Source organism: Melanostigma gelatinosum (assembly GCF_949748355.1).
Source record: "Melanostigma gelatinosum genome assembly, chromosome: 1".
Taxonomy (NCBI): domain Eukaryota; kingdom Metazoa; phylum Chordata; class Actinopteri; order Perciformes; family Zoarcidae; genus Melanostigma; species Melanostigma gelatinosum.
In genome coordinates, this window is record NC_136634.1 from 368,186 (window position 1) to 380,000 (window position 11,815).

At 45.1% G+C, this 11,815-nt stretch overlaps 1 protein-coding gene across 3 annotated transcripts in view; it reads left to right on the forward strand.

The window, feature by feature from the left end:
- The first annotated feature begins 692 nt into the window (after nucleotides 1-692).
- The window catches only part of tbc1d15 (TBC1 domain family, member 15), a 17,641-nt gene continuing 6,518 nt past the window's right edge, over nucleotides 693-11,815 (forward strand). For 2 of the 3 annotated variants that reach the window (XM_079271460.1, XM_079271462.1), the window contains exons 1-15: nucleotides 693-737; nucleotides 1,869-1,970; nucleotides 2,409-2,483; nucleotides 2,683-2,824; nucleotides 3,161-3,368; nucleotides 5,324-5,426; nucleotides 5,867-6,064; nucleotides 8,443-8,571; nucleotides 9,368-9,471; nucleotides 9,759-9,853; nucleotides 9,939-10,055; nucleotides 10,133-10,233; nucleotides 10,405-10,504; nucleotides 10,780-10,877; nucleotides 10,967-11,083. In XM_079271460.1, the coding sequence (XP_079127586.1) occupies nucleotides 714-737; nucleotides 1,869-1,970; nucleotides 2,409-2,483; nucleotides 2,683-2,824; nucleotides 3,161-3,368; nucleotides 5,324-5,426; nucleotides 5,867-6,064; nucleotides 8,443-8,571; nucleotides 9,368-9,471; nucleotides 9,759-9,853; nucleotides 9,939-10,055; nucleotides 10,133-10,233; nucleotides 10,405-10,504; nucleotides 10,780-10,877; nucleotides 10,967-11,083 (1,713 nt within the window). In that variant the 5' untranslated portion in view covers nucleotides 693-713. The remainder of the gene's footprint in view (nucleotides 738-1,868; nucleotides 1,971-2,408; nucleotides 2,484-2,682; nucleotides 2,825-3,160; nucleotides 3,369-5,323; nucleotides 5,427-5,866; nucleotides 6,065-8,442; nucleotides 8,572-9,367; nucleotides 9,472-9,758; nucleotides 9,854-9,938; nucleotides 10,056-10,132; nucleotides 10,234-10,404; nucleotides 10,505-10,779; nucleotides 10,878-10,966; nucleotides 11,084-11,815) is intronic. The other variant, XM_079271461.1, reaches the window with a different exon arrangement.

An 11,815-nucleotide genomic window follows, 5' to 3' on the forward strand; every position in this document is an offset into this window, starting at 1 on the left:
GTTATGTGTTATATGTTATGTGTTATGTGTTATATGTTATGTGTTATGTGTTATATGTTATGTGTTATATGTTATGTGTTATGTGTTATATGGTATGTGTTATGTGTTATATGTTATGTGTTATATGTTATGTGTTACATGTTATATGTTATGTGTTATGTGTTATATGTTATGTGTTATGTGTTATGTGTTACATGTTATATGTTATGTGTTATGTGTTATATGTTATATGTTATGTGTTATATGTTATATGCTATGTGTTATGTGTTATGTGTTATGTGTTATATGTTATGTGTTATATGTTATGTGTTATGTGTTATATGTTATGTGTTATGTGTTATATTTTACATGTTATGTGTTACATGTTATGTGTTATATGTTATATTTTATGTGTTATATGTTATGTGTTATGTGTTATATGTTATGTGTTATGTGTTATATGTTATTTCACATAATACATTACATTATATGATATAATGTAATATTATAATGTAATAAAATACAATACAACATAATATAACATAACAAAATATAACATAATATAATACAACATAACATGATATAACATCATTTAATATAATAAACTGAAAATGTGTGAAGACTTAGTGCGCATGCCTGCCAATGCTCTCCACCGGAAGCTGACTTGTAGTTTTGTTTTGGAAGTTGACAGGCACGTGAGATGCTGACGTCATCAGGAGAGAGAAGGCGACAACATGGCGGCGGACTCTCTCCTAAAGGTAGAAACACATGTAAATATATGTCATACAAGTTTAGATTATACAGTTGTATGTTATGTATGTATACTGTAAATACATATATATGTTATTAGTATTAGTTTATAGAGTTGTGGCTTCACTAACCAGCTCAGCGGTTAGCTCAGGCTAGCTAGCATTAGCCGATGTGCTAGCTGTAGTGTGACGACATCACCAGAGATGCCACGAGAGCACAGCTGTGACCTAAACCCGTCTGTTTATGTAGTTTATAGATACACAACACCTAGCGGAGGCTCCTACATGCTAACAGCTGTGCTAACGTTAGCATGTTGGGTGTGTTAGGTATTCTGTCACCACATATTTAGTTAGCCTGCTAACGTTAGCGAGTGTATCTGCTATCGTTAGCAGGCTAACTAACATCTGTTTACTATCTAAACATCTGCTTCACTGAGCTACACACGTTCTGTTACGTGATGCTCATCACTGAGACCAGCTGATCAACAAGAAGGTTTTTACTGAATCCTCACAGACTCTTCAACATAAACACCAGCTGTAACACCAAGTTGTGACTCTGTTTCCTGGGTAGGGTTAGTTACGGTGTAGATATAGTATAATATAGTTATAGGTTGGTTGGAAAATGTATTGTCCACAATGTGGAAAAGTGTCTGTCTTCACGACATGATGAACCAATGAGACAACAGTAAAAACACTATGAAATATAATGAATACAATGTGACAGAGTCTGTGGATGTAAAGTTATTTAATAATTAAACTGAAGCTTTTAAAATGGGGTCAATAGATGTGTTGTTATGTGGAGATCGTTGACCTGGAGACAAGTTGATCACATAAAAAGTAAATAAACTATTTTGATATTTATTGAAGACATTTTTCACCTGTGCCTTTTTAGAACACACTTTTAATCTTGTTTACAAAATGAAAAAAAGGTTATAATCTGATAAAAATATAAAATAGCTTGTAAAATAGCTAATGTAAAATAAAACAATATATAGCAAGTAAGAACATCATATTTCATACAAATCATGCTAAACACAGAAGAATGTGTTCATTCTCAGAAGGAGCACAGACATAAGTTCATGACTGCCTGAATATGAAATGATGAAAGTGGATCTAACTCCCACGACGTCTGTCACACAGATCATATTTGAACACGAAGGAGTCTTCATCCATCCGAGCAGCGATGAAGACGCCATCGAGCAGGATTTACTCGTCTCGGGCTCTCTTCGGATTGTTGACAAGGTAACCGGTTAACTCCTCGCTGTTGTTCCTCTGTTCATAGCTCACACGCAGACTGTTCTCAGCAGTTCTTTTACGCTTTATGTTCTGAAGCTCCACCACACTGTTGAGTCCGACCTCTTCTCGTCTTCGGCCTGGAGTGTGTTAGCCGGCTGTGTGTTCGCTGTCGTATTCACGGCTCTACGTGTTCTTCTCAAAGCGCGGCGGTTTGAGACTAGAGCATACAGTTTAGAAAGTCATTATGCAAGAGCTTTGAAAGGAATCTAGTGCTGACGAAATGATGTATTTATTCATTATTAATGCATATAACATGGACATAGGCAGCGCCTCCGACTATAACCAGGTATTATAAGCAGCACAATCCATAATAAGTGATGGTTTCAGCTCTATTGGTCTTAATAATGAGTCGTAACACGGACTGTTTGTTTCTCCACACGTCAGGATGCTGAAGTCATTGTTGAGTTCAAACCTGTGGAAGAAACAGTCGACGCATCAAACATGCTGTGTGCTGGAAAGGTTTGTTTGCTTCTTCTATATGTGTATATGTGTGTATGTGTGTATGTGTGTCTGTCTGTCAACACCAGCCTTCCACCTTTAACTGCTTCTTCATGTCAGTCCAGAGTAGGAACTAGAAGTAGTCTGACATCTAGTTCTCTCATAGAGTCTGAGTACGTTTCAGTCATCGGAGGAATGTTGTCAATGTTTGTGTCCTCAGGACTCCAGCTCAGTGATGGAATGGGACCAGTTCCCAGGTGAGAAGTCCCACCAGCTATTAGAATGCCAGCAGAGCTACGAGACAGAGTGGGACATGGTGAACGCCGTGTCCTTCAAGAAGAAGAGCTGCACCAACGGAGAAGGTGATGTGAACATCATATACATACACTACATGAGAAACAGCTGGTGTGTTTCCACACGTGTCCGTGGAGACGTGTGTTTATCGTTCATGTTAAATACTTTATGATCTGATAGAAACATGGAGACAGTAGAAGCTTGTTGGAGCCTGACCGACTAGTTTCACTGCGTTCCTCAACAGCTCAGTGATGAACTCTCTCACTACCACGCTGTTAATGCTGCTTTATATCACATGTCTCTCATCATCAGCTGATCCACAGTCATATACATATTCATCAATATATAACAAATCAATCAGCGTCACACATGTACTTTTGTGATCCCTCTCCCTGGTCTGTCAGGCGCTCTGAACCACAGCCATGAGAGGAGCCGGGGGGCGTTCAGCTTCGCTCTGAGTGACCTCAGGTCCATCACCATGAAGGAAGAGGGTTGGACCTTCCTGGTCCTGAAACTGAAGGAGTCCTGCTCCTACCTACCTGCTCTGCACTTCCACCAGGGCGGCAGCAGAGAGTTCCTGGAGAACCTGAGGAGGTTTGCTCTGCTCAGCGAGTGAGTACACGACATAGTGAGTGAGGGAGGGATGAATGGATGGATGGAGGAAGGAGGCAGGGAGGATGGGAGGGAGCAGTGAATGAGGGAGTGAGGGAGGAATGAAAGAGGGAGGGAGGGAGGAATGAATGAAGGAGGGAGGGAGGATGGGAGGGAGCAGTGAATGAGGGAGGAGGAATGAAGGAAGGAGGGAGGGAGGGAGGGAGGGAGGGAGGAATGAAGATATGAAAGTGTGACCGGATGACTGTAGTCCTCCTGGACTCTTAACGGGTGATAACGTGGGCATTTAAAGAACAATAACTTTACATCGATGATAGTCAATGACTCATACAGCCCCCCCCCCCCGACCCGACCCAACCCTCTCCAGCCACCACAGTCTCAACAAGTGGAACATAAAATGATAAATGTGAACAATATTGTTTCTCTGGGTGAGACACCAGATATCATCTCTCTGCAGATACATCTTATTAAAGTTCTTATCTGAGCCTTTCATAAGGAAACCAGTAACACCAGCAGCACCAGTGTGACGTCCTGCAGGCATCAGTGAAGAGGCTGACTCAGTGTCTGGGTTTTATTTTGAAAGGATCTGCTTGTTCACTGTGTCTGGGTTTTATTTTGAAAGGATCTGCTTGTTCACTGTGTCTGGGTTTTATTTTGAAAGGATCTGCTTGTTCACTGTGTCTGGGTTTTATTTTGAAAGGATCTGCTTGTTCACTGTGTCTGGGTTTTATTTTGAAAGGATCTGCTTGTTCACTGTGTCTGGGTTTTATTTTGAAAGGATCTGCTTGTTCACTGTGTCTGGGTTTTATTTTGAAAGGATCTGCTTCTAGACCACCGACTCGCCGTCCAGTTTTCAGATAGAAATGAGTCTGATATTCAAAGTTTAAGTTAAAGGTCCTTTTTTAAAAGTTGTACATTTTTAATACACTGTTTGAAAACTAGAAGAAGTTTTATGGTCTTACTTTAGTTATTTTATTTAAAACCACATAATATTCACGTCAGAGGCTGAAATCACAATTCTGTCATGTTTTCTTTAAAAGAATACTTTCTTTTAATGAATTGACAATTGATCATTTCAGATGAATATTTTATTGATCAATGAATCCACTAATTTGTCCGTCGTGGAGCTGCTGATTAGGACCACATTTAGTCTGTGTGTGTGTGTGTGTAGATCTCCAGAGGATGACTCGTGTCTGTTGGTGTGTGTGTGTGTGTAGATCTCCAGAGGATGACTCGTGTCTGTTGGTGTGTGTGTGTGTGTGTGTGTGTGTAGATCTCCAGAGGATGACTCGTGTCTGTTGGTGTGTGTGTGTGTGTGTGGATCTCCAGAGGATGACTCGTGTGTGTAGATCTCCAGAGGATGACTCGTGTCTGTTGGTGTGTGTGTGTGTGTGGATCTCCAGAGGATGACTCGTGTCTGTTGGTGTGTGTGTGTGTAGATCTCCAGAGGATGACTCGTGTCTGTTGGTGTGTGTGTGTGTGTGTGTGTAGATCTCCAGAGGATGACTCGTGTGTGTAGATCTCCAGAGGATGACTCGTGTCTGTTGGTGTGTGTGTGTGTGTAGATCTCCAGAGGATGACTCGTGTCTGTTGGTGTGTGTGTGTGTGTAGATCTCCAGAGGATGACTCGTGTCTGTTGGTGTGTGTGTGTGTGTAGATCTCCAGAGGATGACTCGTGTCTGTTGGTGTGTGTGTGTGTAGATCTCCAGAGGATGACTCGTGTCTGTTGGTGTGTATGTGTGTGTGGGTCTCCAGAGGATGACTCGTGTCTGTTGGTGTGTGTGTGTGTAGATCTCCAGAGGATGACTCGTGTGTGTGGATCTCCAGAGGATGACTCGTGTCTGTTGGTGTGTATGTGTGTGTGGGTCTCCAGAGGATGACTCGTGTCTGTTGGTGTGTGTGTGTGTGTAGATCTCCAGAGGATGACTCGTGTCTGTTGGTGTGTGTGTGTGTAGATCTCCAGAGGATGACTCGTGTCTGTTGGTCAGCTCTCCAAACAGAGCTCTGTCTCAGTCCTTTGAGAACCTGCTGGACGATAACAACTTCGGCCTCGTTCAGGTTAGTAACTAGATTAACATGCTGCTGTCATCAAGAGACACATTAAGGCCTCAACACACGAGTAACGTCATCAACCAATCAGGTGGAACAGACACATTCAAAACGTTCACCAGAACACAGAAGCTCTGTAGTCCGAAACAAGACGGCAAACTTTGTTACTCCTTTCAATCTTGACAAACGAAACACTGACCACATCTTACCTTTCACAATAAAAGCCCTTGACATCATTACATTTAATTTTATTTTGTGAAGTTGTCGTTCCATTTGGTTTTATTTAGAATCCAGATCGTAGCTTAACGAGCGAGGTTCCTCTGAAGTCGTATGTTAATAGAACCATGTGCTACATGTAGCTTTATTTTGAAAGGTGAATCCAGGTCGTAGCCTCCATCCCTGTAGAGGTTCCTCTGAAGTCGTATGTTAATAGAACCGTGTGTTTCCAGCAGAAGTTCAGGAAGGACCCGTACGTCACCACTCTGGGAGGATTCTCAAAAGTCACGAACTACATCTTCGATGCGTTCCGGGGGTCTGAGGAGCAGCACCAGCGCCCCCCAGAGGAGGTGGCCCTCCTGCTGGGTGAAGTCATTCCTGGACTGGAGATCAACCAGCAGGAGGAGCCCGGCTTTGAGGTCATCACCAGGGTGAGGCTGCTGGGTCACATGACCATGACCTCATTGTTATTATTAGTGTAACTCGTAGGATCTCTGACCCTGTCTCACCTTTGACCTTTCTGTCTATCTATATATATATATATATATATATATATATATATATAGCTATTTTTATCTATAGATAGATATATATATATATATATATATATATATATATATATATATATATATATATATATATTGATCTATCTATCTCTATCTCTATATATATGGATGGATGGATGGATGGATCTCGCTGTCAGTCAGGAGGTTAGTGATCCACTGACAGGTGGAGGCTGCACAGTGAGCTGGAGAGTTTGGGTGGAGTATCTCCAGGACGATGGTGTTGAACGCGGAGCTGAAGTCCACAAACAGAACCCTTGCATATGTCCCTGGGGAGTCGAGGTGTTGCAGCATGTAGTGCAGTCCCATGCTGACTGCATCATCCACCGACCTGTTTGCACGGTAGGCAAACTGCAGGGGGTCCAGCAGGGGTCCTGTGATGTTCTTCAGGTGGGTCAACACCAGTCTCTCAAAGGACTTCATGACCACAGACGTCAGGGCGACGGGCCTGTAGTCAGTAATCCTGTGATGGAGGGTTTCTTGGGGACCGGGATGATGGTGGAGCGTTTGAAGCAGGAAGGACTTCACACAGCTCCAGATCGGTTGAAGGTCTTTGTGAAAATGGGTCCAGCTGGTCAGCACAGACTTTCAGGCAGGAGGGGGACACACCGTCTGGACCTGGTGCCTTCCTGATCTTCTGTCTGTGGAAGAGCCGACTCACATCCTCTTCACAGATCCTCAGTGCCGGTGGGGGGTCGGTTGGGAGAGATGAGGAGGAGGCAGGGGGTGTAGATGGTTGTTTGATGGTGGGGGGGTGTGAGGGTAGGCTTATCAAACTTGCAACAGAAACAATTCAGGTCGTCAGCCAGTTGGTGATTGGCCTCGGGGGGGGGGGGGGGTCTCCTGTAGTTGGTGAGGACCGGCAGGCCTCTCCACACTGACGAGGGGTCGTTGGCTGAAAACCTGTTTTCCTGTTTTTCAGTGTAGCTCCTCTTTGCTGTTCCTGGTCTGGTTGTACAGGATCCTGTCCCCACCTCTGTAGACCTCCTGAGCCTGAGCTGCCTGCGTCTGGCAGTGAACCAGATTTATTGTTGTAGAACGTGCAGAAGGTTTTAGTCGGCACACACATGTCCCCACAAAGACTGATGTATGATGTCACAGTGTCAGTGAGCTCATCCAGGTCTGTAGCAGCAGCCTCACAAACACTCCAATCAGTGCAGGCGAAGCAGGACTGGAGCTCCAGCTTTGCCTCGTTGGTCCATCTCCTCACAGTCTTCACCTCAGGCTTTGCAGATTTTAGTTTCTGCCTGTAGGTCTGGAGAAGATGAACCAGACAGTGACAGAGTCCCAGAGCTGCACAGGGGACTGAGTGAGATGTGTCCTTTGTGACAGTGTAGCAGTGGTCCAGTGTGTTTGTCCCTGGTGCTACACTTCATATGCTGTCTGTATTAAGATGCTGTCTGTATTAAGATGCTGTCTGTATTAAGATGCTGTCTGTATTTAGGCAGTTCTTTGCTGAGGTTTGCTCTGTTGAAGTCCCTGAGAACAATGAGCAGGGAGTCTGGGTGTTTGTGCTGCATGTTGGTGATCTGCTCAGCAGGTGTTGGAGGACCTCACTAACAGGCCTGAGGATGTAGACACCGACCAGAATGAACGAGGAAAACTCCCGCGGTGAATAAAAAGGTTTACAGTCCAGTGAAGGCTGCATGATTCCTTTGACACTGACATCAGTACACCAACCTTCGTTTATGTAGAAGCAGATTCCGCCTCCCCTCCTTTTCCCCGACAGCGCCGTTACGCGGTCCGCTCGGAGGAGTTGGAAGCCCGGCAGATGTAGTGCGCTGTCCGGGATGTGCTCACCGAGCCAGCTTTCAGTGAAGCACCGGGCGGCGGATCTGCTGAAGTCCGTGTTTGATCTGTTGAGGAGCAGCAGCTCATCCATCTTGTTAGCCAGAGAGCGGACGTTCGCCAGATGGCTTGATGGAAGCGCAGTTCTGAATCCCCGCTGACGCGGATTAGCGAGCGCTCCTGCTCGCTTCCCCCGTCAGCCTCTCCGGTAAATCCCGAGGAGAGCCGCTGCTCCTCCAACTAAAAGCTCTGTCAAGCTTTCCGGTTCTATGAAAAACAGCGAAAAGGTTTGACCAGTGGATAGACGGATGTTTAAAAGTTCCACTCTGCTGACTGAGGTCAGAGAGGGAGAGCTGGAAACGGGACAAACAAACAAAAACAGAAAAAGTATGAGAGAGGCGGCGCGATCTTGCATCTGTCTCACCTTTAACATGTCTCTCACACCCTTGTCCCCTCAGATTGACCTGGGGACCAGGCCTCAAGTGACCCGTACTGGTCCTCTGTCCTCTGAGGACTGGATCAGACATCAGGATCCAGAGGGAAGGATGATCAACATCCCACTGCTCAAACAAGTCATCTTCAAAGGAGTAAGACAGGTTTATTGTGTCTGACTCTGTCTCATCCTGTCTGTCTCTACGGGGACTCTGTCTCATCCTGTCTGTCTCTACGGGGACTCTGTCTCATCCTGTCTGTCTCTACGGGGACTCTGTCTCATCCTGTCTGTCTCTACGGGGACTCTGTCTCATCCTGTCTGTCTCTACGGGGACTCTGTCTCATCCTGTCTGTCTCTACGGGGACTCTGTCTCATCCTGTCTGTCTCTACGGGGACTCTGTCTCATCCTGTCTGTCTCTACGGGGACTCGGTCTCATCCTGTCTGTCTCTACGGGGACTCGGTCTCATCCTGTCTGTCTCTACGGGGACTGTGTCTCATCCTGTCTGTCTCTACGGGGACTGTGTCTCATCCTGTCTGTCTCTACGGGGACTCTGTCTCATCCTGTCTGTCTCTACGGGGACTCTGTCTCATCCTGTCTGTCTCTACGGGGACTCTCTCTCATCCTGTCTGTCTCTACGGGGACTCTGTCTCATCCTGTCTGTCTCTACGGGGACTCTGTCTCATCCTGTCTGTCTCTACGGGGACTCTCTCTCATCCTGTCTGTCTCTACGGGGACTCTGTCTCATCCTGTCTGTCTCTACGGGGACTCTGTCTCATCCTGTCTGTCTCTACGGGGACTCTCTCTCATCCTGTCTGTCTCTACGGGGACTCTGTCTCATCCTGTCTGTCTCTACAGGGACTCTGTCTCATCCTGTCTGTCTCTACGGGGACTCTGTCTCATCCTGTCTGTCTCTACGGGGACTCTCTCTCATCCTGTCTGTCTCTACAGGGACTCTGTCACGCTCTGAGGAAAGAAGCCTGGAAGTTCCTGTTGGGTTATGTCCCCTGGGACAGCACGCTGGAGGAGAGGAAAGTCCTGCAGAGAACCAAAACGTACGACTTTACTTTAATATGTTCACAGACACTGAGTGGGCACTTTATTAGGTCCACTTGTTCACCCGTACACCTGAACACCTGGATACCTGCTCGTTATGTCATTGCTCATCAGCCAATCATGAGGCAGTAAGAGTCCCCCTGTTGGTTGGTCCGAGTATTAAACAGGTGTAGCTAATAAAGTGACCACATGGTGTTTCTATAGAATGTCACAGGACAGTGGAGCTGAAGTGATCAGTGATCACCTGATAGTGACTGACTGGTGATGCCTGTGTGTCCTGTCACAGTGATGAATACTTCAGGATGAAGCTGCAGTGGAAGTCCGTGAGTGAGGAGCAGGAGAGGAGGAACTCCAGACTGAGGGACTACAGAAGTCTGATCGGTGAGGTCCCCCCTATACTGGTTATTGATCACTGAAGACCAGCAGACCCTCAGACACCATAACGCCTTCTGTCTTCTGTCCTCAGAGAAAGACGTCAACAGAACGGACCGCAGCAACCGCTTCTACGAAGGCATCGACAACCCGGGTCTGGTCCTCCTCCACGACATCCTGATGACCTACTGCATGTTGGACTTTGACCTGGGTGAGTTCTGTAAGGTGTCTCCTCCTGACGATCAGGGACATGCGGACCAAGACTCTGAGGTCTCTGTGTCTCCTTAGGATACGTCCAGGGGATGAGCGACCTGCTGTCTCCGATCCTCTACGTGATGGAGAACGAGGTGGACGCCTTCTGGTGCTTTGTCTCCTTCATGGAACAAATGGTGAGGATATGTATGTATATATATATATATATATATATATATATGTATATATATATATATATATATATGTATATATATATATATATATATATATATATACCATTTGTTCCATATATATATACATAGACAAGTACAATGAAAACACATGTTGTGTTTGTTGTCGGCTTCCAGCACCAGAACTTTGAGGAGCAGATGCAGGGCATGAAGACTCAGCTGATCCAGCTCAGTACTCTGCTCAGACTGCTGGACTTGTCCTTCTGGAACTACCTCGGTACGTGAACTCACCTGGAACTCACTTTCAAAACAAAAGTCCCAGAGCCCTTCATAATAAAAGCATTCAGTATGAAAGTTGTGTGGTAACAAACACAAGAGCAAGAAAATAGAATTCATGATCAAATAACATCCACAGAGAAAAGCAGCTGAACAATCTGACAGTCCACAGCTGGACACTCGGTGGACTGTGGACAGCCTGAGGATCCAGCTGTGACAGGATGTCCTTTGGTCCAGTATAGGAGACGCTAACAGGACTGTCTCTTTGCTTCACAGAGTCTCAGGATTCAGGTTTTCTGTATTTCTGTTTCCGCTGGTTGTTGATCAGATTCAAGAGAGAGCTCAGCTTCCAGGACGTTCTGAGACTCTGGGAGGTGAGTTTCTTCTTCTTCTGTGGTGGATCTGGATGGATGGACACCTGGGAAAGATCTGTGTCCACCTGTCTCTACCTGTGTGTCCTCAGGTGATGTGGACCGATTTGCCCTGTGACAACTTCCACCTGCTGGTCTGCTGTGCCATCCTGGACTCAGAGAAACAGAAGATCATGGAGGAGAACTACGGCTTCAACGAGATCCTCAAGGTGGGTTTTAAACCGTGGCTCCACTGTACCGAACCCAACCGTGAATTTTGTGAACCGTTACACCCCTAATGTGTATATACTGAACGGGGTGTAACGGTTCACAAAACTCACGGTTGGGTACGATACAGTGGAGCCACGGTTCGGTACAGTAGAAACTATAAATGCAGAGAAATGTACTTGATTTTAAAATATATTTATTCATTACAACTAACATCATGAAGTTATTCTTTGACTTTGAACAATGATGAACTATACCTGAGTGACTCGTCTTCTGGGGTGTCTTCTTAGCAACACATCAGCATAAAAACAGAAACTGCTCCTTCATGTTATGTAGTGTTGTTACTCACATCTTGCAAAAGAGATTTTTCATCTCAATGAGACTACCTGCTTAAATAAAGGTTAAAAAAAAAAAAAAGAAGAAATATCTATATTTCTTTTCAATGAAGACGTATTGTTCGGTTCGTCATGCGTACCGAACCGTGAGCCTCGTACCGAACGGTTCAATACGAATACGCGTATTGTTACACCCCTAATATACATATATACATATATATATATATACAATCAATCAATCTGCACACAGAAACGTAGACGAAAACCAACCTTCAGAAACATTTTTACCGTTTAGTTGACCGAAACGCTGCAAAAAAACAAATCCGAGGTACAAAAATGCCCACAAACACAAAAGTAGTCCTTCCCAAGTCTCACCTCAATCACAGCATAAACGGGGAA